At 41.9% G+C, this 26,028-nt stretch overlaps 1 protein-coding gene and 1 pseudogene across 9 annotated transcripts; both read left to right on the forward strand.

Annotated features, from left to right (window-relative positions):
• Window positions 1-286: 286 nt before the first annotated feature.
• On the forward strand, window positions 287-8,092 carry OSR2 (odd-skipped related transciption factor 2). Of its 9 annotated transcripts, none has more exons than XM_070222388.1 (5): window positions 371-741; window positions 3,395-3,531; window positions 4,831-5,599; window positions 6,662-6,761; window positions 7,594-8,092. In XM_070222388.1, the coding sequence occupies exons 3-5, from the start codon at window positions 4,944-4,946 to the stop codon at window positions 7,666-7,668; spliced, it is 831 nt and encodes a 276-aa protein (XP_070078489.1). In that variant the 5' UTR covers window positions 371-741; window positions 3,395-3,531; window positions 4,831-4,943; the 3' UTR covers window positions 7,669-8,092. The 9 variants fall into 9 exon arrangements, with proteins under 9 accessions (XP_023504527.1, XP_023504524.1, XP_070078492.1 ...); XM_023648757.2 differs by having other exon boundaries at window positions 387-741; window positions 7,512-8,092; XM_023648759.2 differs by lacking the exon at window positions 3,395-3,531 and having other exon boundaries at window positions 287-741.
• A 12,334-nt stretch (window positions 8,093-20,426) lies between these two features.
• LOC102147470 (bcl-2-like protein 13) lies at window positions 20,427-21,162 on the forward strand (annotated as a pseudogene).
• The last annotated feature ends 4,866 nt before the right edge of the window (window positions 21,163-26,028 follow it).

Here is a 26,028-nt window from a genome sequence, read left to right on the forward strand (position 1 = left end):
CAGCGAGTGCGCCAAGTGAAACTACAAAATGCCCTTTGGGTTTCTCTGCGGAGTCTTCGGGAGGCAGAGAACCAGTTGTCCTAACACTATAAGGAAAAGTGGCACCAAGAAGGAAGGGGGTGACGTTGTGTTTGTGTGTGAGTTTTGAACTGAGTCAACTTTGGCTCTGTCTCTGTAGCAGGGAAACCTCGAGCAAACCTGTGCCTTTAAGACTCAGTTGCTATCTAAACACGAGTAAACAGAGCGGACCATTAGCGGGCGCCGGGCGCGGAGGCGGAGCCAAGGCGCAGAAGGCCAGGCTCCGCCGCGGGACGCCCGCCCGAAGGGGAGGCGGGGCCGCTACTAAAGCCCTGGACTCCCGGCGGCGAGCAGCCTGGGGAGGGACGCGGGCGGGGACAGAGCTCGGCGCGCTCGCTGCTGGAGGGTGATGGCCCTGCGAGGCTGCAGGCTCCGACCTCACCCGGAGTCGGCGGCCAGAGTCTTGCGGAGGCGTGGGGTCCCGGGCGATCGCTGAGCGCAGGCTGCAAGCACTGCGGGTCGTTACACAATCCACGTCCACAGACTCGGACGAAGGCTCTGGTTTTGCTCCTCGTCGTCCTCCAGATCATGTCCGCAGCTCCCGGGACTCCGCGCGGAAAAAGAAGTTTGCCCGGCGTGGATCCAATGACCTTTCCAAGCTGTGCGCCTCACTGCCTGGACCGGGTCTGAGAGGCGCTGCCCAGGCGGACCTTTCCGCAGGAGGTGAGTGTCCGCTCTGGGAAGGGGCTGCAGCCGCCCTAAGGAAGGAGGGGTGCAGGGGTTTCAGGGGGCGCTCAGATTCTCGATCCAGCGTGCCACAAGTTCAGAAATAGTGAAAAGAAATCGTAGGGATGCAATCCCGAGGCATTGTGTTTCTCACTGTATCGGATCCCAGGCACGCAAGTCTCAGCTAACCGCCCAACGACACACGCTTTTATGTACTGTTTTTAGTTTTGTTTCGCAACATTTAATCTAAGCATTCAGCTGATCGACGGACGCTGAAATAAAACTCCACAAACCCCATTGTGTTTCGGACCCTGCCATAGAATTCCTGGTCCCCCAGTCCGGGGGCAGCCGCGGCAGCGCAGTGCGGACGGGCCGGGACGCACAGTGCTTGCCAAGCCAGCGCGTTTCAAGAGGGAAATAATAGTTCAATCCTAGGTAACTCTCCAACTTTGTGCAGGCCTTTTGATTTTCCTCCCACCCTCCAGTCCTGGAGAAGAGGGCAAAAGGCAAATTCCCACAGGGTTTAAACCCTTGGACTCCCGAGAAATAGCGACAGAGAAAGGAATTGCGGTTGTAGGAACAAGGAGGGAGAAGAAGGTGTTTGTGGAGGGAGCGCTGGATCTGTTTCCCTACCTGTTAGCAGAGAACAAAAGAGGGCTGGCCTTTCCCGGAGCTTAACGGCGCAGACAGCTACTTTCTCTGCTAAACAAACTGCAGTCCCGAGCAGAACAAAAAAATTACTCACGCTGGGGGAGCGAGGGAGCAGAAAGAAACAGAACCCAGATTATGCAGAAGGCATCTTAATTTAATTAACTCCTTGGGAAGGCAGAGGCGCTGCGAAGGGGCAGGAACTTAGCGGCGGTTTTCTCTGTTCACCTGATCCAGTCTGGCCATTTTCATTTGTTTTTAAAAATGATCTCCTTAGATCCACTTGGACTATTGCTCTCTGATTTATGTAAAATTCCACTGTGGCTTGGGCTGAAATTCAGCGAGCATATCGATCCATCCGTCATTTCTCTCAGACACCAGCACAGGTTTTAGCAGATGATCCCTGACTGTATATTATTTTTAGATAATTCAGTGTAATAATACCATTACTAAAGAGCCAAATTCTTTATCAAATTACCACGTAACTTTTTTCTCCAATGTTTTGAAATCTTCACTGAACTGAAATTAGTATGTACACATCTCACTTCTTGACAGCCAGTGAACTAAATTTTACGAAACTTCTGTGCATGCCTAGAAATTCCTGTTGAAGAAGACTGATGAAAGAAAACTAGTTTCTGCTCCACTGATATATTTATGTCTTTTCATTGGTTTAAGTTTCTTTCCTTGCAAAATTAAAAGTAACCAATGGTCCGAAATGGGATGGTGGAGAAATGACAGCAGATGGTGATGGCTCTTACTGCCTGCAACTGAGTATAGGAACTACATGCTCAACTCTAGTCAAAACGAAAGTACTTTAGATCTCTGCATTGACTTAAGATATCTTTTGACACATATCTCCAGCAACTCAGTGGGAGAGTGGAAATCTAAACTCCCTTATTATTTATGGCAAAAGTGTTTGGTGGGTATTTAGTGTTGTTCTGTTTGTAAAAGGGTTTCAGAAGTTACCAGTGGTTTGCTTTTCCTCTGTGAAGAAACTATCTGTCCTGCAAATTAACACAAATATATGCTATGAAATAGCACTTCTGTGCCACCATGAAGCTGAATTATAATAGAGTGGCTAATTTTTGTGTTATAAATCTTTGGGAGAAAAGGGAAGGAAGATGGCACTCAACTTGCTGCTGGAAGAATTAATATGTAACCTTTATGGCAGAGTTCACTTTGTGCATTTGGAATCAAAATCACAGGTCATGGTATTCCTTCAATTGACAACACCCCCCACACACACCCACACCCACACCCACACCACTTGGTGGGAGTTGTACTTTGCCTCCTGTATTTATTTCTAAGAAATCTAGTCTGGGAATACACCCAAATAGTAATTTCAGTTTCCTCTCTATGGGGGAGGCTGCTTCTTAACACTAGGGGAAAAAGAATATTTTGAGTCTCTGTAAAAGCCTCATTATGCAAAAAGAAGGAAATAAAGGTGTAATTTATTATTCTCAATGGAAGAGGAAATAATCAAATAGATTACCAGGGATGTTAGTAGAATCCTTTTTTGGTCCTCTTTAGCAGAGGGCTTGTTGCCACTGAACAAAAATGAATCGTGATTTGTGGTGGGAAAGTTTATTACTAATGGAGGTTTACAGTCTCGGTTGAATGGTCTAAGACCCTCTGACTCTTACACACCTCTCATTAACTCCCGGCCTGAACTCCCAGACCGCATACCACCAGGCAGAAGCGGTTCATTAATAAATCCCTGTCTCCGAGCCTTTCCTAACAGAGGGGGAGGGAGGGAAGGTGTGGGCCTCACGGAGGCAGCCAGATTCTGCCTTGCCAGAGCGCTGTGTCATTAACGCAGGCCCTTAAGTCTACCCTCAGATGGAGCCACAGGCGACACTTCACAACACCCTAGAGAAGAAAATTCAGGCTCAGAAAAGGGTGGGTGGGGAGGGAAGGCTGGACAAACTCCCACCTTCCTGCTGTGTTCAAAAGCCAGGCTTAAAGGTTGATGGCTCAGGCTGGCCTGTCTGCCCCTCTCCAGGGAAAGCGCTTAGCTGTGAGTCTCGCACCTGGAGGAGCCGCCCTCAGAGAGAGGGAAGGCCCAGGCCCGCCGAGCTGGCAGAACCCGCTGCTGAAAAGGGCTAGCAGACAGAGAAGGTGGGCCCACTCAGAATGCAGGTGAGGTGCCCTGGGGAGCCTGAGTCTGAAAGCAGACCCCTGTGTTGCCACTGGGGGCGCGGGGAGAGGAGAGTGCGTGAGCCCTGCTTAGGCCCAGGCCGCAGACCCCGCGCCGGGCTTCCCAGTGGCAGGAGCGCCGCCGCACACACCTCCAGGCAGATAAACAAGCTTCCTCCAGGCCGGCTGGGCCGCACTGTACCCGGCCCGCTGCGGTTCCGCTGCTGCTCCTTCCCTTTCTCTCCCCAGGGAGCCCTCTCTTCTCTCCTTTCCTGTCTTCTCTAGTCCTGGGGCCTCCCCAGTGTAGAAGCCGCTCCTGGTGCCAGGTCAGGAAGCCTCTCGGGCCTCCGGAGAGCTTGGCACTCAGTTTGGGAGAAGGGGTTCTGGCCTCATGGACGTTCTCCGCTCACTCCCCGCCCCCCCACCCCTCCGGCAGCCTGAACCATCTGGAAGGGATCTTGGTGGGGGGTAGGAGGGGATGGCCCCTGGGAAGGAGGAGGGGGCGATTCCAGGCCGAACCCGGCCCCCGAGGTGTCACTTTTCTTTCCTGCGGCCCGTCACCGCTGATAAATGGCACTGGGGCAGAGGAAGGAAAAAGAAAACCTCCGAGGTCAGCGCGGGGCGAGGCGGGTCCCTCCGAGGGCCCTCGGCCCAGGAGCACGAAGCGCGCCCGGCTGCGCTCAGGCACCCCCGGCATGGCCAGGGTAAACGCGGGAAAGGCGGCCGCAGGGCAGGGCAGCCAGCTCGGGACGCAGCGTGAGGAGCCGCCGCACAGGGGCTGAGCCCGGCCCTCAAGCCCCGGACCCACGCCCCGTCATTCCGCGGGGAGCTCTGAGGCGCCGCGGCTGTAGAAGCGCGGTCCCCGGCCTGCGGGTGTTGGCGTCGTGGGCTGCAGCGGTTGGTCGAGCTTCGCCGGACAGGGTGTGGGTGGGTCGGCTGGACTGGGTGCTGTCTGTACCGGAACCCCCTGCTCGGGTCTTTCTCCCCAGGCCGGGTCTTCCGCTCCGTGCGTGCCCGGAATCCGACCTTTCCGTGGGCGCCCAGAGGAGCCGCAGGGGCGCCCCGCTCGCCAGGGGACTACTTCCTGCCCTGCCTGACACCCTGGCCCCGGAGCCGATCTCGGCGAGGACTCATTGGGCGGGCGCTACGCAGTTTCCTCACCATTCCTTTTGGGGACCCCGGAGCAGGGTAGGGAGGAGGACTTAGAAGGAAGGTGTGGTAACCCTGCGCCGGCGCCAAGGGGCGGACCAGGCCGGCTTGGGAATAGTCACGACTCTCCCTCTCTCCCCCTGCCATTTTTAGGGTTCTCTCTGCGTGCTGTTGTCTCTTTGGGTTTTCGCCGGAGCCCCACGCCCACCCGCCTCTGAGTCCTGGAAGAAAGGGGCGGCTCCCTTCGCCCCCCAGCGCCCCGGAAAATGGGGAGCAAGGCTCTGCCAGCGCCCATCCCGCTCCACCCGTCGCTGCAGCTCACCAATTACTCCTTCCTACAGGCCGTGAACACCTTCCCTGCCGCAGTGGACCACCTGCAGGGCCTGTACGGTCTCAGCGCCGTGCAGACCATGCACATGAACCACTGGACGCTGGGGTACCCCAACGTGCACGAGATCACCCGGTCCACCATCACCGAGATGGCGGCGGCGCAGGGCCTCGTAGACGCGCGCTTCCCTTTCCCGGCTCTGCCCTTTACCACCCACCTCTTCCACCCCAAGCAGGGAGCCATTGCCCACGTCATCCCAGCCCTGCACAAGGACCGGCCGCGTTTTGACTTTGCCAACTTGGCCGTGGCCGCCACGCAAGAAGACCCCCCTAAGATGGGAGACCTGACCAAGCTGAGCCCGGGGCTGGGTAGCCCCATCTCGGGCCTCAGTAAATTGACTCCGGACAGAAAGCCCTCCCGAGGGAGGTTGCCCTCCAAAACGAAAAAAGAGTTTATCTGCAAGTTTTGCGGCAGACACTTTACCAAATCCTACAACTTACTCATCCACGAGAGGACCCACACGGACGAGAGGCCATACACGTGTGACATCTGCCACAAGGCCTTCCGGAGGCAAGATCATCTGCGGGATCACAGGTGAGGTGGAGAAAGAGGTTGGCCGGAGAAAGGAAGGAGAATTTCTCCAGAATACTGAGTCCTGATAGACATTCCAAGTGTCACTAAAATCCCCTCTGAACTAGCATATACCCCCAAAGGCCCTCCGAGCCAGCAACAACTAACCCCCAATATTTACCTTTCTACTCAACCTGCCCCCGCTGCGTTCTTGTTTGGGACGCAGGAAGGCCTTTCCCCATCCTTAAGCAGTTAAAATCTGAGTTGGCCTCGGTCCTGGAATCTGTTTCCCAGTTTCCTCCGGGTTGCCGTTGCGGGGTGGCGCAGGTAAAGCCGAGGGACCCCGAAGACCTTCCCACTGCGGTCCCGGTCCTGGCTGCGCTCAGACCGTTTCTGGAAATCTACACCGGCCATCTGCGCCGCGTTCCTTCCGTTCCCCACCACCCCATCCCCAGGTGCGCCCCAGAGCCTGCCATGGCAACCCTTGTTTTAAAGTTATTTGCGTGGGTCTTGAGATCACTGAATTTAGAAGCAACTTCCCGCCTCCCCTCCATGACCTTAAACTCTGCATTAATAAACGACCATTGAAAAAATACTGTAGCGTAAGTGTTTTCACCCGGTAAAAACTTCCCAGGAGTGGGGGTGGGGGTATGTTCTCTCCGGACTCTACTTGCTGTTCCCCCGGGGGGACTTCTGTACCGATCCTCCGCGGCTGTTAAGGGATTCGCTAAAATCAGTCCCCCTAAACTCAGCCTTGCCTTACATCCTGATTTGGCCAGTTTAAATCCCAGAGAAAACCTTAGAGACCAGGAAGGGCTCGTTCGGAGCGATTTCGAGCTCCAGAGTACGCCGCAGAGGGCGATCAAGTGTAGACACAGCCGGCGTCCGGTGAATGTTTTGAAGAGTCAGTTACTTGAGGTTAACCAGAAACAGAATTATACAGCGAAAAAAATGCAGTCTAAAATCATAAATAATGGGAATCCTGTTTCTTTTGTCCTTTCACGACTTCATTTTGAGTAATTGTCAAGAGAAACTCCTCACCGTGGTTTTAAAGCTATTTCAATGAAGCCTTCTACTGATTTTCAGGTATATCCATTCCAAAGAGAAACCCTTCAAATGTCAGGAGTGTGGGAAAGGATTTTGTCAGTCTAGAACTCTCGCAGTTCACAAAACTTTACATATGCAGGTAAGTTTGTTTTCTTGTTTAAAAACAGTTACTGGTTCTGTTTTATCATTTTTGCTCTACAAAAGGTGTTCAATGGCAGGGTCTTTCTCTTAAAAGGCTCCATTTAGACGTTTTCTAGGTGGGGAAAGCAGCTCTCTTGAGTTTTTGTCATACATAAAATTAATCTTATTTAACATAAACATTTTAATATTTTTCTTAAAGAACAGGCCACTCTCTTTATTCTAAATCCTAATTTTAGAATTATTATTTTTTTCACCTGCCCTGCATTTAAAGCTTTCATGTTTGGGAGGAAATAAAGGTAATTTTGATAATAGAGGCATGGTGAAATCCCATACGATCTCTCTCCCAGGGGCCTCATAATTTGTAGTTTTCAGAACATTGAGGAATAGTTTAATTTTCCAGCAAAGAGGAGCCTTATTACCCGGGAGAATGTCGTTCCTTAAGAGAGGATTAGAGTTTTTCCTTCCTCCTTTTCCTGCCTGTGACATGGTGATGAAATGTAAAGAGCTGGAAATCACAAAGCCCACCACAGTGGCCACCGGCAGCTATCGGGGTAATGGGGCCTCTGTGTGTGTCTGCGCGTGTGTTTTCGTGATTGGAGGACTGGCAGCACAGATTTGTTCCTGCAAGTCCTCTTTTGTTGTCGTGCTGATATTATGTTAACGCTTGTGATACCGATAAGACAGAAACTATTGAGAAAGGTGCAGTGGTGTGAAGGATTAATCCTTTGCTTGCTTCACATCTGAACAGGAATCTCCACACAAATGTCCCACATGTGGAAGAACCTTTAATCAGAGAAGTAATCTGAAAACTCACCTTCTCACCCATACAGACATCAAGCCCTACAGCTGCGAGCAGTGCGGCAAAGTGTTCAGGCGAAACTGTGATCTGCGGCGGCACAGCCTGACTCACACTCCGCGGCAGGACTTCTAGAGAAGCCCAGGATCTGTCCCGTGCCGCCGCTGCTCCCCTCCCCAGACACCTCTCCTCGCCTGCCCCCGCCCCCACCGGGGGTTCCACCCCCAATCCTTCACTGACCCCAGCGCTTCCCCTGCTGCAGCCGCACCTGCAGCTGCAGGGAGTTAATTCTTCCCAAGGACTGGGGACTGTAGAAAGCCACACAGTACATCCCTTCACCAAGAGCATATGCTAGTTTCTTGTAGATATTCACAGCTCATTTTAGAGCTCTGTACATAGTGTCGTGGGTCTTTGTTTTGTTTTCGTATCTTGTTGGATGCACCTAGATATGGAAAATGGAAGCCAAATTTATTTTTAAAGACTGTATTTTCAAAATAAAACTTTTTCTTGTCTGTTTCAACACTTCCACAAAAGTGTCTTGCTATTTAACTTCTATTTTTCATCTGGATCCTGGAAGAGTGGGATGCCTCTAAAATATTTGATATGGAAGGGAATTCTTTATCCCTAGGGTATCAAAATAAGACTTCTCAGTTTTTTTGAATTGGATGATTGTACTGTCTTTTTGTTTTTCTAAGATATTAAAATTGATACCCCTGAGGCTTTACCCCCTTTTGTTTATTATAGTTCCTTGTGTGTTATTCCTTCAGATAAAAGCAATATAATAATCATTATTAATAACATGCAACTCCAGTACTGATCCACTTGAAAGCACAAGGTGGGAGGAAACATAAGAAAAAAGAAGAGAAGAGAACTTCTCACCACTTCATTTTTTAAAAGTCCTTGACCCATTGTCAAAGTTTATGATGGGCAACTTCTCATACCATTAGACTTTGAACACTATGATTTATCACTATAGACAGGGATTTTATCCTGCCTTCAGGGGAAAAGTCTAAAATCCTCCTAGAACAGTGCAGGAAGGTCCAATCTTCGGAAGATGGGACACAAGAGGAGAAAGGTGAAACTGCTTAGCTCTGTTTGCACAAAATATTTCTTTCCAAGGGTGGAGATCCTTTCTTCTAGAAGGTCAGATTTCTCTGCAAAGAAAATTGAGTTAGGTCACTAGCCAGGTTTCCGTCACTGGTTGGCCTTTTGTCCCTAGGAAAATGCCAGAAGTATAGGTTACTCTGTGTACAGAGCTCATGGCAAATATGTTGTCACCTTCTGAGGCATTTCTACCTTTCCCAAGTGGTTCCTGGGGAATATGACACTAGTGTAATGACAACCCTGTGTAGGATTTGGGTGGAAAGCTTTGGATACAGATAAACAGTAGTACTCTGCAGATCCTGGAAGGGAAATAATTGAAGTTAAAGAGGGAACATCAGAGGAACCTGTGGCCCAGTAGCCCAGGAGATTCTCACAAACTTTAATACTGAACAACAGGGTGAATTAGGTATTGTCAGATTTTTTTCTTTTGTATACTTGTGTGGGGATGGTGTGCTTCATCTTCAAGGTGATACCAGGCAACATGTCCTATGTTTGTACCTTAGAATCCTTCAGAAGGTTAGGTAGAGATTTGAGGTCTAGATTAGAAATTTTTCACCAGTGCATGTTCAATACAATTTATGAGGAAGTTCCAAAAAGTGTTCCAGACTCACTGCTTACTCTGTTCTCAGGGCAGCTGGCTGGAAGTCTCTTCTGCTTCTCACGAGAGATCAATTCTCTCCAGCAAAATGTCCACTAACCAAGCCCGTGTGTCCAATGCTCACACAAATGCATTTCCCACCATGGATGGGCCCAAAGGTTTCACAGAGGAGAGGGGGCAGGGGTGGAGTGCGGGGGTGCATATGTGTATGGTATTTAGAGGAACAAAACTGTTGTTTTCTTTTGCTTGTACAGAATTAACTCAGTGACCTCCCTACCCCTACTCCCTCAAGATCCTGCCCACATTGGCACAGAAGATTTGAATACTTTAGGGCAGGGTTACACATTGACTGTCCCTAGAGCTCCCCTAATGCTGCAGGCTTTTTCCATGTAGTGAGTCTTGCTGCCCCACCCATCCCAACAGACTACAAGTGTCACAGTTCCATCGCACAGGGTTGAGTCAGATTATCAAAGAATGACCCTTGCTCGCTATCAAGCTCAGGCATATCCTTGAGGTCCCTGTCACAGGGATATATAAAAGGAAATAACCAGAACACTGTTTCTCTCCATTTATTTTAGTTGAAAAAATAGCAATAGGAAGCAAATGAGGAAAAACAGAAAAGAAAATGGAGAAAGCAGTTCGTCTTCCCACATACACACTATTTCAAAAGTTAAGGTTAATTTATTTATAATTTATTTATGTAGTCATTGATTTAATAAATGCTTATTATGTGCTTTTCATGTGCCAAGCCCCGTGCTAGGTTCCAATGATTTTCATGATCAGTTTCTGTCTTTCATATCTAGTGGCACATTTTTGGAATCTTGACTACGTAGATAATTTAAAAATCTATGACAGGGCTTAATTTAACAGCTCCCCTCAATCTGGACTCTTAAATCCAGTGTCCACGTAGAATCAGAAAGGATCTAGCCTCAGAGTAGACTCTTTCCACGCTCTTCATGCTCTCAGGTGAACTTTCGTATAGTGGGTTCCTCTCCAAATTATGAGTTTTGTTTTTCTTCTTTTTTAGAATGTCCAAGTATGCAGGAAGTGAGTCTGACATGAGACAAACTTATGAGACATCATAGGGAAAATGATATCTTGTATCTTATGAAATTGATCTGCTGGGTTTCGTTTTTTGTTTTTTTGGTTTAGAGAAGAGTCATTATTTGAGTTTTAGATTAGCCTGTGTTTTCCTTACACCCTCTACCATAGTCAACTCATGAATCAATACTCCTGGCCAGAGACCAGGAGTGGGAAGTATCACGAGTCATAACCACATTACTGAAGAACTTCACAAACAACAGTTAAGGATTGAGCTGTGACTTTAATCTCATTTTGTAATCAATGTGTGGGATCTTAAAAATAATTTCTAAAAATGAATTTCACTGTAATCAATTGTTAAGGTAAATTATGAATGTGTGTTAGGTGCACCTTTTGATACTAATATTGAAATGTAGGTTATTGTAGTACACAAGCTTTATAGTTGTAGTAATTAAAATTGCTATTTTGCACAGGTATCTCCTCTCGTACATAAGGAAACTTTCCAAAATTTGACTCTAAGACAACTAAATATTTAAAAGGTAAACAAATCTAAAATCTCAAATTATAAATAGGCCTAACTACTACTAGCGATGAAATCAGAGGCAGTTATTGAGAGTTTCTCCTACTTTTCATTTACCAGATGTTACATAGACATTTGAAACTCTTAACTTAATTCCTGTTCAATCAGGCACCCTCGCCCTGGTTTTCATTCTGGAGGGGCAACCTATCTCTGGAAAGCATTGGAGAAACATGAGTTCTTGAATATTGTCAACATGATAGACTCGATACCTGTGGATTAAACACAGTATAGAATCTACGTATGAAATTTTAACACAAGGAGGATATCACCATGGCATAAGGGGCTGCCTTTCTTACTACCAAAGTAATTTTAAAATTACTGTAATACAGAAAGAGAAAAAGTTGACAAAACCATCTAACACACTGTAAACAGGAATGGCTTTTGTTTTTAGGTGGACTATTTGTGCTCACCTTTATTAGTGTGTTATATTGAGATTGTATTTCACAATTTTTCATTCTGAAATGTAACTTGCCACTGATAACCACCTCTGCTGACAGCAATGAGCAATAAAGGGAGTGGAGATTCAGAATGATTCAGCTTTGATGACCTGAGATAGTTCAAGTTCATTCCTGTTTCTTTTCTTTGTTGCTTGTTCCCCTGCCCCCCAAAAGAAATTACATTATTATCTAAGCTGCGGTAACTTTTTTCTTGAAACTATCCAAGGCAAAAAATAGTGATAGTGAAAAACTGTAAGTAACACAAATAGCCTAAAAGAGGAAAATTGTTAGGTATATTATAATGCTGTATCTGTTAGATGCTTTCTACTGCAATAAAGAGAAAACCTGACTAAAAGGGGCTTAAACAATAGGGAATTTATTTTCTAACATAACAAGAAGTCTCAAGGTAGAGCCAGGGATGTGTAACTAACTGGAGTGATAAAATCATCCACAGCCCAGTTCTTCCTACTTTCCTCTTTCATCTTCAGTGTGTAGACTGGCTGCCTTCATGGCCACAAAATGGCTGCAACAGCTCCAACCATCAGCTCTAGTGCTTCCTTCTCACACGCGTTCCATAGGCAAAACAAAAAAAAAAGAGTTATCTCTTCCTTGTACCACTTTTTAAGAACTAAGAATCTCTTCCATAAATCCGACCTGTAGACTTGCCCTAATATCTTATTGGCCAGAATTAGGTCAGTTGCTTCTTCCTCAGCTAATTACTGCCAAGGAGAATAGAATTATACCATAGCTGACTTAGAATAAATAAAATTCACCTTCTATGCTTGTAAATGGAGCCAGGTTTCCCTGAAGCCCTTGACTGCCTGAGAAAACCTGGGTTCTGTTAGCAAGGGAGCAAGGAGAACTGACTACTGTGAATATTAAGCAGATGTTAAAAATGAAGTTTCCATTAATAACCTTATGTTAGGAGATGCTTATGTTTTAAAAGCAAGATATTTAATGGCATATACAGTATTATCCAAACTATATAAACAAACAAAACCTTCAAAAACCTAAACAGAAACAAAGACTAGCAGAAAATATACCAAAACGTTAATAGCAACTATTCATGAGTAACAAATTAAGGGTACATTTTTCTTCTCCTTTTTTCATTTTTCAACTCTTCCACAATGAGCATTTGTTACTTTTATAAAGGAAAAAGTTAATAACCATTCCTTTTTAAATTAAAGATAAAGCCTAATTTCCTCAATATTTTTATTTTTCATCTTGCTGCATTGCCTCTAAATAGTATTTGCTTATCTCTGTTCACACACACCCACAGATACCTTCATGCTTCCTCTAAACCACTCCTTTAATTTAGTTACATCTTTACTTTTCAGTTTCTTTTTCTTTCTTCCTTGATTTCTATCCAAATCTTTTCCTATATTTTCTCTTCCCTAGGTTTCTGCACCCTGGTTCTTCATTTTCTCCCTTTTAGGAGCTTCAATAATTCTAGCTGAGTGTTCCTCCAGGCCTGATCATTAGAATTATCCAATGTACTAATTTCTGGGCTCTCCCTAATCCTGTGGGTGAATTGGAATTCCTAGTGATAAAGACTCAGGACTCTGTATTTTAAGCAAACACTTCAGGTAGTTCTTACGTGTAGTGGAGACTGAGAACTTCTGCATTAGCCTTTGACACCAACATTCCCTTTATCTTATCCATCAGCCATTTACTATGTGCCTACCATAATAAACATGAAACAAATCTCAACCCACTTTTCTTTGCTTAATTACTCACTGTCCTTGAAGTTGTCAAATCTTCCTCTGTCTTGGTTTTCACTATCTTCAATAGTCTCTCCATCTACTTTTATTTTCTATTATTGCTATCCCCAAATTCGATTTTTCTCCTTAATAGACATCTTTGGCTTTGCTATTTTATTTCTTTGTTCTCTTAATCCACTCACTAATTTAAAGAGGTAGGAGAAGGAAGAGAATGTAATAATTGATTAAGATGAGAAAATCATAGAGGGAAAAATAATTCTCTTTTCAATTTGTAGATTGAAATATTGTCACCAAATAACTTGTTACTTCAGCTTCTGTGTGAAGAACATTAATTTGCTATGAGTTATGCTTTACATAAGGAGGTGTGGGTGTATGCTGGTTTTAAGATTAGAGCTAAAAGAAATTGATTTTTAGATTCTTTATATTATTATTATACTAAAATTTCAGAGGAGGAGGCCATTTTGTGATGAAAGAGCCATGGACATAAAGTCAGAAGAGGGATTTAATTTTTTTTAAGCTCTGGAACTGTTTACAGACAAGACCTCTAACATCTCCAAAACTCAGTTTCTCATCTGTAAAATGAGAATTTGCGCAACATAATAAGGTCTTCTCTAGCTTGTAACAGTTATGGTTCTCAGTGAGGTAAGCATAAATGCTTTGTTAGATAAGTATTGTTGACTTCACAAAAACTAGAAAACAGTAAGAAATCATATCAATTCTCTCCAATAAGAAATTTTATAAACTCAGTAAAAATAAATGTTTTGGGATTTATTAACGATTTTACTAATTAATCTTTATTTAAAACTGTCTTATCATCTATTTTCCTAAAACTATTAAAATTTTAGAGGCTCTTTAGAAGACTGCTGATTAAAAGCAATATTTTTAAATTAAAAAGTAAATGTATTTCTTTATTATTTTTTAGATGATAACAATCATGCTTATTATAAAAAATTCAAACAATAAGTGTATAAAGTAAAAGTCTCTTATTTCTCCCTTCTTCATTAATGACCCTCTTAATTTCATTTCCCAGAGGTAGCCCCAATTAACATTTTTGGTATGTCTTTCTAGACATTTTGATGTGGATATGCAAATATAAGTGTACACTTAAAAACATACACACACTTACAGGATCATATTATAATACTATTTTGCAATTTTCTCCCCCCTCACTTAATAAAACAATATATATATATTGGGTTTATTTTCTTGTATCAACATAAATAGATATTCCTCTAAGGTAATAGGAAAAAAACCCTCTAAGGACTTTTAAACCTGAGGATTAATTCTTTCCAATAGAATTTAACATGAAGAAGTGGGAAAATCATTCTGTTCCTGAAGTTATTTACAAAACGCTATTTTTAACTGACAACCTTTAGTCCCCTATCTTCATGACAGCAGCTAAGAGAGTGCCTGAGGGTTTTAAAGATTCTTCAAGGTGTGTCATATTATGGTTCACGTCAGTGCACACTGATATACCTTCCTGGCAAGAACTGAAAGATACAGTTCTTAAATCCCCTGGTGACCCATTATCCATGGATCATTGACAAGATAGAATGTAATAGCCCCTGTCTATTTACCCAAGGTTAACTTCCCAGCGAAACTGTACTGTTCCTGCCCTACATCTTTTATCTAAACAAGAAAATCTAGGGGAAAAAAACTATATTAAGTAGATAATACACATGCTCTCACAGTCTTTATTATATTTTAATATTTATTGAATGAGGAAAAAATATCTAGTGAAATATAGTAGTTGTTTAATTGTAGAGAGTGAGACTGAGAAACTTTTCCCATAACCTAACCTTTCCAAATAGATCATCTGAAATTCAAGGCTAAATGAATTGCACAAGATCCAGCATTTGGAACATCAAGTTAAACTAATTGATATTTTGCCTATTTAAGAACAACGTTAAGACAGTAGTCCAATTGGTGTTATGGATCAGAATTTAACATTTCCCATTATTTTGCTATGGTCTAAAAAGTCAGTGCTTCTATATCCTAAAAATTATTTCACTTGTTAACTGGGTCATAGCTGTAATCTCTCAGAGGGACTTATTCACAGGGCGCTGCAATATTTACCAGGTGGCACCATGTTTTTGCAACATCACATATCGACAGTGCTGTGTTGTAAATATCATAATGCGATGACAGGGCATGGTCGTGTTTTTATATGGTTCTGATCTAGATCCACCTGAAAGTTTTTATTTTATACTAATCTTCTTGACTTCTATAAGGATTCTTCCTCATTTCTATGAAAGGTTAGAAATAGAAAGATCATGCACTTGTCAACTTGATTAACACTTCATTTCTTCTTCAAAAAAAAGGGGGAAAGGAAATAACTTGACCAACTATCTCCATAGAAATAGAGGCAAGTGAATCAGTATTGTGGCTTATACTAGTGAAGTTGAAGATATATATCCCTTCGACCCAGCAATTCCACAAGAGAAACTCAAGCACATCTGCAGAAGGAGACTTGGGCAAGAATATTGTTTGAAATATTGTTTATATTAGAGAAAACTCAAAGGAATATAAATGTCCACTAACAGAATAATGGATAAATAGATCTTGAATATTCACACAATGGAATAGTAGTTAAAATGAATTAGCATTAAATGTTTCAGCATGGATTAATCTCAACCACATAATGTTGTGTGAAAAAAAACCCCAGCAAGTTGCAGAATGATAAGTATATATCATTTACGTAAAGTCTGAAGCCAATGTGTAGTTTATATAAATGTAGTAAAAGTATAAAATTTTATTGGAAATAATAAACACCAAGGTCTGGATAGTAGCTACCTTGGGGAAAAATAGGAAAGAAATTAGAGAGTGGTACACTTTGAGGGAGGACTTCAGTTGCATTTCTGATATTTCATTTCTTAAAACATATCTAAAGCAAATATAGAAATTGCTAAGACTTGACAAAACTGAGTGATGCGTGTAAGCGTGTTTATTATATTGGTTTCTATACTTTTTATATGCTTTGGAGATTTTCCATAATAAACCTTTTTTTCAAAAAAGAATCATATTTTAGGGTTGAAAGGGACTTTAGGAACTATCTACTATTGGATATTTAATGAGCAGCTACTCTGTGATGCACGAGATACACTGGTATACCAGAGACATGTTCTTTACACTCTTGGAGCTTACATTCTACTGAAAAGAGGCCAAATTAAAAAATAAACATGTAAATATACAAAAACATATATTAATAAGGACCACACAGAGGATTTCATTCCATTTGAGGATGAGGCAATTGAGGTGAAGAAACGTTAAGTGATTTTTTTCCAAGATGCAAGCCAGTTCTAGAACCTTGCTTTCCCTCTCTGCCTTCCCACATACTTCTATTTTCCCCTGGTCACTTCCTAACTTCATGTTATTCTAATTGTTGATGGTATTAGGCACAAACACATTGATAATGTGTCACTTGTTTTGTAGCCATCTCTAATTTAATATATAAGGCAAAAGGTACAAATTTATCAAACGTTAAAACTTAACAAAATAAGCTTTAAAATTATTAGACTAAGGGCTGGCCCTGTGGCCGAGTGGTTAAGTTCGCACGCTCCGCTGCAGGCAGCCCAGTGTTTCATTGGTTCGAATCCTGGGCGTGGACATGGCACTGCTCATCAAACCACGCTGAGGCAGCGTCCCACATGCCACAACTAGAAGGACCCACAACGAAGAATATACAACTATGTACCGGGGGGCTTTGGGGAGAAAAAGCAAAAAAATAAAATCTTTAAAAATAAAATTATTAGACTATGTTGAACATGACATTAAATTTACACAATTTTCTTTTTAGGTAGGTTAACATTATCTTTACTTCATGGATGAAGAAACAGATGAATGGGGGAGTAGGAGTAGGGTGAAGTAGAATTGCCTAAGGCTCTGTAGAAATAAGAGTGACAGGTTCTGGACCAGAATTTAGAACTCTGACTAATCTAGTGCAAAATCTTGAGTACCTTTCTTTCTGATCTTTCCTTTCAGGTTAACGCGCCTCACTTCCACACATTCTTCTAAAGCCAACACTAATCTTGAAAATTGTAAGAAAAGGGCCTAGTAATACCAATATCTTGTCAGAAGAATGGAGCATTTTTTCACCTTCAAAGTTGCAAATTCATTGATAAAAATGTTTAATGTAAGCTTTTATGTCCACATAAGTGTGCAAACCCTTCTCTCCAGATGGTCTTAAAGAATGTTCAGGGAAATAATTTCCCAGACTGCAACTATTCTATTCAGAGCTTTGAAGACAGATTTCAGGTGAGCTTTTATCCACTGTTGGCAAGAAAATGGAGCAGAAGAACAAAATGATTATGGTGACCTAATCTACCTAGATGGTGTTATGATATCCATTCTACTATAGCATTCTAGCATTTATGAAGTTTCTACTAAAGTAATTGTCTTCATTTCTGTCTATTAAAATAATTGTTTTAATATTATGTTAGCCAAAGGTGATTGTTTCAGCTTCTTCTTCCTATATTCATTTTAAAAAATTGTCACCTGTACAAATGAAGTCCTTATGGGTAAAATTATTCTGAGCAGAATTTAAATATTCAACATCAGAAGGTAGTATGGTCTAACACTCTTGCTACCCAGGAGTCTATCAGCAGACTTTGCCCCTGTGCACTACATACTTCCCTACAAAGTTGATTATAGGTTTATGTTGTAAGTGCTCAATATTGACTGGTACAGGAACACTCTGGAATTACTTATTATCTTCATTTTCCAATGAATTCTTTCTTCCCTTGGCTGATGTGTGAAGCTAGGCTTCTAAGGATTTCTCCAGTGTCCTTATTAAGAACATCTGTAAAGAGCATCAGAATGAAGTGTTGAATTTCACCCATTTGGATTTCATTAAAGTGTCTATAGTTGTCAAGCATTTAGAAAGTCAAGACACTAAGAGTTTGGGGTTTGACCCAAAGGAAATTGGTCCTCATTTTAAGGCTAAACAGGAGGGATAACTGAGCCAAAATTTTCTAGGGAGGTTTTTTTCAATCATTCCTTTCAGATACATGCCCCTAAAGAATGAAAGCTTAAAAAGTCATATTTTCTAATGGTAAGTTTGCCATCTTGCCAAAGCAAAGTGTGGGTTTATTGCAGAGGTTCTTAACCCAGAGTTCACGGACTTCTAGTGAGTCCATAGGCAGACCTCAGAGAGTCCATAAACTCTGTGAAATTGTAAGAAAAATTTCACGTGCATATACACATGTGGATTTTTTTTTCCTGGAAAGAGGAAGCTGTAGCTTTCATCAGATTTTCAGAGACATCTGTGATTCAAAAGAGGTTAAGAAATATTGGTTTATTTTCATACATATTTAGGTATCTTAAAATTTTCAAAATATCTAAATGAGCAGAGTTTTAAATTTCTCTTTTTACTAAGAGTACATAATGCACATAAATGTACATAACTTTTAAAACGCTAATAAGGTAAACTAATTTTAAATATTAGCAAATGATTAGAACTTTGGTAATCTATGAAATCTCAATTCTGACTAAATTTACCTGCATACATACTATTATCCAACCAGGTTTAACAAAAGTAACATGACTGATTATTTGTAATAAAAACATAGAGTAATTTGGTTGAAAAGTGAAAATATGTTGTATTGGTAGCACAAAGTGGTAAAAAACAAAGTAGCTTGAAAATTTTCCATTACATTTAGTAGTAGTAGTAGTAATATTATTTGTTTAGTTGTTTAATTATGCTTTAAATATAGTAAAGTGGCATGAATTAATTTATATTGTGACTCAAATCCACTTTAAGTAAAAACAGCAATTTCTTTTTTTTTTATAAAGAACTCTAAGCAAAATAAATTCTGACGTGAAAAATCCACTGGGTGTTTTTAAGTTTTGTAACATTTAAAGTGAATACCAAATAAACTGATCATCATTATACTAACTCTAGCTACATTTATATTTGGCACAGTTGGTAAAATTTAAAAGGTCATGTTTTAAGTTCATATACAATACATCATTTATTCTCTGCATGTGATTTTTTTTTTCTTGCTGAGGAAGACTCACCAGGAGCTAACATCTGTGCCAGTCTTCTTTTAGTTTTCAGTATGTGGGCTACCAGCATAGCATGGCAGCTAACAGAGTGGTGTAGGTCCCCACAGGGCACCGACCAGGGGGCCCCAAAGCAGAGTGGGCTGAACTTAACCACTAGACCACCCAGGCTGGCCCTACATGTGATTTTTTAAAAGCATTATTTTAACTGGATCCTATAATTACATTTGGCTTTAAAAATAGATTATGTAGGGGAGTGACCCCTAGCCTGGTGGTTAAAGTTCCCTGCGCTCAGCTTCAGTGGCCCTGGTTCACGGGATTTACGGCCAGGGTGCAACCTACTACACTCACCAGCCATGCTGTGGAGGCATCCCACATACAAAATAGAGGAAGACTGGCACAGATGTTAGCTCAGGGAGAATCTACCTCATGGTTTTCATGGTGAATTGTCTGCTTCAGACTGGAATCAAAATACAGAATGCAGAAACACAGGATGAATCTTTGATTAAGTCTGTCTGCCACTTGTCTTTGTGTTATATGACAAAAACATATACAAGTTCTTTTTTCCCTTGAGTTAAACTTCAGACATCAGTCTATTTTGATTTATCTTTGCTCCTTATGTACCAAGCTGACTTTGGTCACCTTCTTGAATTACCTTTCTCAGACAGTTCTTTAGCTTACTATAAGTGAACCTGGCTTGTTTCCAAATTAACTTGGCTAGTCTTTTCATCTTTCCCATCCTCTCTCAAAAGCCCTGATCAGCCCTTTTGATATTCACTAAACTAAACTTAGTTTCCTGGCTTCATACTCCCCTGTCCCCCTGCGCTCCCTTGATATGTATACTGTATATCATCAACCTCTCCTTTCTTATATTATTTTTTAGATGCCTTTATTCTCTTCTCAAACTTTGTCTTTCTCTCTAACTTTGCCTCAAAATATTGTCTTCTTTTCAATCTGTCCTAAAAACATACGTAAATTTAAATATTAGTGAAACATGGACTCCTGAAGAGTTGCTTGTTTTAAATTTCAGGCTTTTTCTGTTTTTTAGCATAAAGTTTCTCTCTTAGTATTTAAACAAGGTTAAGAATGAGTATAGGCCATAGTATATGAATTATATCTCAATAAAGCTGCTATTTTAAAAAACAGAAAACAGACCTGGGCTGCCCCCACGCGGGTGATGATGGAAACACGCCAGGGCGGACCTCACCCTCCAACATGGCGGCGGAGGTAGATTAGGGCAGGGTGAAAGCAGCCGCCACCGCTGTTGCACCCTGTCAGAAACAACCGCCGCCACCGCCTTTTTTACTTCTTCTGGGGCCGGGGCCAAGGCCAGGGCCAGGTCTTACTCATCTGTAAGTAGGCCTTCTTGCTCTGCCAGCCAAATCAATGGCATCTTCTACTACTGTGCCTCTAGGGTTTCACTAGCATGAAAGTACAAAGTATGTTGTTCTCAGCTACTTGGGAGTCTTCTCTCAGGAGAAGCTGCAAGAGCCACGTCTTTCCTCACCCCAAGGAGTTCAACAAGATGTAGCTTCACAATCTCTGATCAAGAAGTTTTATTAAAAGTTAAAACTGAAATTGAATAAGAGCTAAAATCTCTGGACAAAGAAATTTCTGAAGCCTTCACTAGCACAGGCTTTGACCCAGTCACACATCTCCAGTTTTGAACCTTGCTAACCCAGAAAGCTCAGTAGAAGATTGCTTGACTCATCTTCAAGAAAAAGTGTTGCAGGAACTGAAAGAGGCTCCACATGAGGAGCTGCTAATGCTCCTCAGCCAACCAGTGACATATCAGGCATATCAGGAATGTACACTGGAGACCACATTTCATGCCAGTGGCTGGAGTAAGATTTTGGTGTCTCTGATTTTGCTAGACAAATGCTTTTGGAGTTGACAAGACCTCATCAAGAACCTTTGTGTGCCATGCTGCAGTTTGATGTGATGTATCTGGAGGACTATGTAGCATAGTACATTATTCAGCAAAGTGGCTGGGGCACTGTCTTTAATTTTGAGTCAGAGGAGGAGGAATATCCTGGAATCGTTGCAGAAGGTAGGAATGACACTTACATCCTGCCCAGTGACAACTCTGGACAAGTCAGTCCTCCAGAGTCTCCAACTATGACCACTTTTTGGCAATCAGAGAGCTTACCTGTTTCACTGTCAGCCAGCAAGAGTTGGCACACAGAAAAGCCTACCAGTGTCCCTAGGTCCTGAGTCCTGGCAGCAGATTGCAATGGATCTTAAAGAAGTCAAAAGCTTAGATAGCAATAGGGCTGGAGAGAAGAGTGAGGATAATTCATCTAGTCCTGACATTTGCATGCTGGAGACAAGGAAACCCAAGACAGAAATGATTGCAGTTGAGAAAATCAGCCCTGCAATATCTTTGTTCACGGAACTTGATGAAGAAGAGCTGAAAGTAGCAACAATTCAACATATTGAACTAGAGGAGGAGGTGATCCCCTCCCGCTGCAACTCACAAAAACGCTGCTGAGTGGAGAGGAGATAAATGAAAGAAAAGAGTGTCTCACAGAAGAGACCTCCACTGCTAGAGAAGAGAAGGCCATCCCATTGTTTGAGGGCAAGTCTATACTACTGTTTGGAGGGGCTGCCACTGTTGCCATTCTGGCAGTGGTAGTTGGGGTAGGACTGGCTCTGAGTAAGACAGAAATTTCTCAGAAGAGAAAGAAGACAAAAAAGATGTAAAGTTTTAGTTGTACTGACTGAATTTGAACCACCAGCAACTGATCGGACATTTGTACAACACTCTGGGATAACTGGGGACTTCTGCTCAACAAGGCAGTGGATTGGTCCACATATCAGGGCTTGAGGTAGAGGGTGTTCACGTTTGTCTGATTGTAAGTTCCAAAGGGCCTTGAATCATGCTAGATTCAGAATCTTATGAGTAAAGTACTCCTTCTAGAATAGGGTTTCTCAACCTTGGCATTAATGACATCTTGATAATTCTTTATTGCAGGAGCCTGTCTCATGTATTGTAGAATGTTTAGCAACATCCCTGGCCTCTACCCACTAAATACCAGTAGCACCCTTCCCCTACTTGTGACAACCAAAAATGTCTCCCAACATTGCCAAATGTCCCCTGGGGGTAAAACTGTTCCCACTTGAAAGCCACAGCTTTAGAGGGAGAGCGTTAATTTAGGAGAATCTGGGATAGAAATTCCCAGGCAAGAGGGCTTAGCTGTGGGCTCCTCAGCTACTGACTTGTTCCTGCCCTTGGAATTTCATCTTTCCTGATGAAGATGCTGTGTTTTGCAGCCATTCCTTTTTGGCGCTTCTTTTCTTCCCCGTCTTCTTAGTCCTTTAATGTGAGGGTGCTCCCCCCTGTGTCTCAGCTGCCTCTCAGGTACTACACTGCTCCTCTTCATCCCCAGTTTCCTTCTAAGATCCCATGGGAGAGCCCTCACTCTGTACCTGTCAAGTCCCTGATGCTTCCTACAGCTCCACCTTGTAAAGGTGCTACCTTTAGGAATCTTCCAAAAAAAATAAATATAAAAGATATCTAGGGTTCCCTGCCTGTGAGTACAAGAGCAAGTAACTCTGGCTAGAGAAAGGTATTTGTCTCATTTAGAAGCAGGAGGATGGCTTAGATGACCTATTGAGGTCTCTTGTGGCCTTTTGTGTTTGCCACCCTACTGAGTTTATGATTACTTACTGCCAGCATCTGTTGCTGGGTGGTCACTGTCTATAACCTGGGCTAGTGTGTTTTACCAGTACCCAGCCTCAGTCTTCTAACTTATCAACCAGCCCTTCTTAAGTCTCTTGTTATGTGGTAAGAATTTTCAAACTTGGGCTTATAGACCGATTGAATCATAACTCATTAAATACAGAAAGTCTCCTAAATATCATTGAAATAAAAAGTAGGAAAAGAGAAGCCTGAATTTCTTGAGGCTACCCTGGAGATTCTAGTTTAGCTTTCAGAGTTCAAGAATGGAGCCTTCTTTGCTGAACTCTTCACAGTCCAAATACCAAAGTGATAAACCAAAGTGATCTTAATCAGTATGTGCTAGTTGAGAATCAGCATAATTTTCTTTTATCTGACTGATCTCTTCCCTAAAGCGGAGTGGAACTGTCTTCTCACATGTGAGGATCACAGTGCCGTTATGCAGGACACACATGCTTGGTACAAGTCATCTCAGATTTATCTTAGTGAATGTAACAAGTTACTTTTTAGATCTTGAAATATGTAATAAAATTACCTAAAGAACAAACAAAACACCAAAAAGGAAAAAACAGAAAACAGTGAAACAGAAGAAAAAAAAGAATAAAGCAAAGGAATTTATGTGCAGGTGTTTTGAAAGATATAAACTGCAAAATGATCCCTAGATACTTATCATTATTATAATTACTCTTACATGCACTATTTAGCTTTACAAATTCTCTGAAGCCTTCCAATAAATGAATAATTTAAACTCCTCTGATAACTCACTGTCCTAGAACTATTTATCCAAATACAGATTATGTGAAAGCTTCTAGCACTGTGGCTGTCATGTAAATAAATAAATGTTAAAAAAAAAAAAAAGTTAAAGTACAATTGATAGAGTCAAGTCATATATGTTGGTATAGGACTTAAGGACTAGAAGAATTTAACCTGTGCCTAAAATAATCAGGAGCCAATTTAAAGTTATAAAAAAATCTTATTCTTTGATATTAGAAATAACAATTAGAAATACACAAGTAACAGGCTTGGAAAGCATCAGATTAAAAATTCATTTTTTATCCTTTCTTAGAAGACTATTATTAGATAGAAGTTGAAGATTAGTTTTGTGGAGTAATATCATGATTCCCAGTCAGCTTTCTTCTCATGAGAGGGATCTCACAGTTCTGGTAACCAAAGAGTATTTATTCCAATGTGGTTCCTCCTTTTGGAAACAGAGAGCAACTTTTTTACATTGTTTAAAGTATGCAACAGCGACTATGTAGTTCAAAGTGTTTTAGTTGCTCAGGAGGTGTGTTGTTTTTTCTACATTTCAATCCTACTTTCCTCTCAGGTTCTCAGAACCAATGAAGAAGGAACATTACTTATTAAAGAAGGTAAGGACCAGAGCCGATGGGACGTTAGTTTGCTAGTCAAGACAGCTAGCATATTCTCAAAGTTATAATCTTCATTATGCTTCAAGAATAGTTACGTCTTGGAAGGAAATTCAGAAATATCTTTGTCCATCCTTCATATAATATTACTAATGGGAAGTGCATTCAGTATATTGTGAAATCACAGGTTCCATTGTTAGATAACTCTGAAAGTTAGAGAAATCTTATGCTCAATCAAAAATCCACCTTGTTGCACCTTCTAATGATTGGTCTCAGTCCTGTCCTCTACTTTCTCTAACCTGTAAACTTGGGGGAGGGGGAGGAGAATTCCTCTTATATAAACAGATGAGATGTTTGAGTTGAACTCTGTAAAATGTTTAGAATTGTTAGGGAATGGTGTCACCATATTGTCAGGTCCTCAGAAAAATATATTGCTTATTCTTCTTTGGATTCTAGACTAGGAAGTTTTCATCTCTCTCATCCAAATACGCCAGTGAATTTATTAAATTTTCAGTCTTCCTGGGAGATCTGACAACCATTACCAATGAATCAATGTTAGCATACTTTATGAGAGGAGGAAGAAGGAATTAGGAGCTTCATAGTTTTAATTCCTCCGCTGGTGGTGTGGTAGGAAGGAGGATTAACTGGCTAGAGCTGAAGCCATACTGGGTATGAGTCTTTTAAATCCCTGGCCCGGATTAACTGAGTGATCTCAGTATTGAGCACAGAGGTTGTTAAGATTATTTGCATCCACTAATTTGCCTAATAACTAATCTATTTATAACCTCCTCACATTTAACGAGGAGGTTCCATTGTCATCCTCTTGCAAGTTCTAACATGCTATATCCCTATCTTGATTAAAAAGAGCCTGAATCGCGTGATAGAATTCAAAATGCCGAAAGCCACAGCGTCTTCATTTAAAAAAAAAAAAGGCATTATTACAGATTAGGCAACAGGACTCTCAGAGGCTGGCCCAGGTTTGGCTTTTCCTCATCTATATATTCATCCAGATAATAACTTCAAAAAAAGTAAGGAAAAAAAATGAGCCACCCTGATATCAAGCCTGAGATAATGTATATCAGCTTTGATCACACGTTCTGAGGTTTGGGAAAATGAATTATTACAAACTGAGTGTCATCCTCAGCTCTTCCCTGGAAACACTTTTCTTAAATGTTGCTTTTGATCATATTTTTAAGATGTAATTAAGGACTCCTTTTCCCTACTCATGTTTTCTCTCTTGAGCTAAAACCTTATGGAAACAATCCAATGGAATTACACAGCTATGGTTCCACTCACAGAAGCTCTTGGTAATGATTAAGGTTGCCTGGACAGAAGAATATGGAATAGGTGTTTGCCTAGTGGGTGTGTCGGTGCGGGGGAGGGGGGGTTTGGGGAGGTGGCGGGGTGGTCCTTTTTATCTTTCAACCTGAGGTCTGATGAAGCACGGACCCTAAGGCGTGTAACCCTTGGTTACAGATAACCAAGAAATTCCTCTGATTTAATTTATGTATTTTTCCATATACTTCTGATTCATTTGATAGCTGTTCAACAAATATTTGAGTATCTCCGTGTGTTAGGCACTGTATTGGTCTAGTATGAGAGAAAAATAAAGAAAATGAAAAACATGAATAAAGAAATAAATATTTTATGACCCCGATGTGTGTTGGCTTCTACGGCAGTATGTAGAAGGTTCTCTTGCCAGTGAGGGAGGAAGGGAGGGGTTAAGGAGGACTGAGGAAGTGAATGTGATTTCAATGATGAGATAGCATTTATATGACTGTCTCCAATGGAAGTATGCTATCCTAGTAATGATCAGATAGTAGTGGCAAATAGTTTTCTTTAAAGTATAATCCATGACACAAAAGTCTCTTTAGACTCTCTGAGACAAAAAGGATTTTGTAGTCAAATACACTTGAAACTTCACAATGCACATGTACAGTTA

The sequence above is a fragment of the Equus caballus genome, chromosome 9, assembly GCF_041296265.1.
Source record: "Equus caballus isolate H_3958 breed thoroughbred chromosome 9, TB-T2T, whole genome shotgun sequence".
NCBI classification, from domain to species: domain Eukaryota; kingdom Metazoa; phylum Chordata; class Mammalia; order Perissodactyla; family Equidae; genus Equus; species Equus caballus.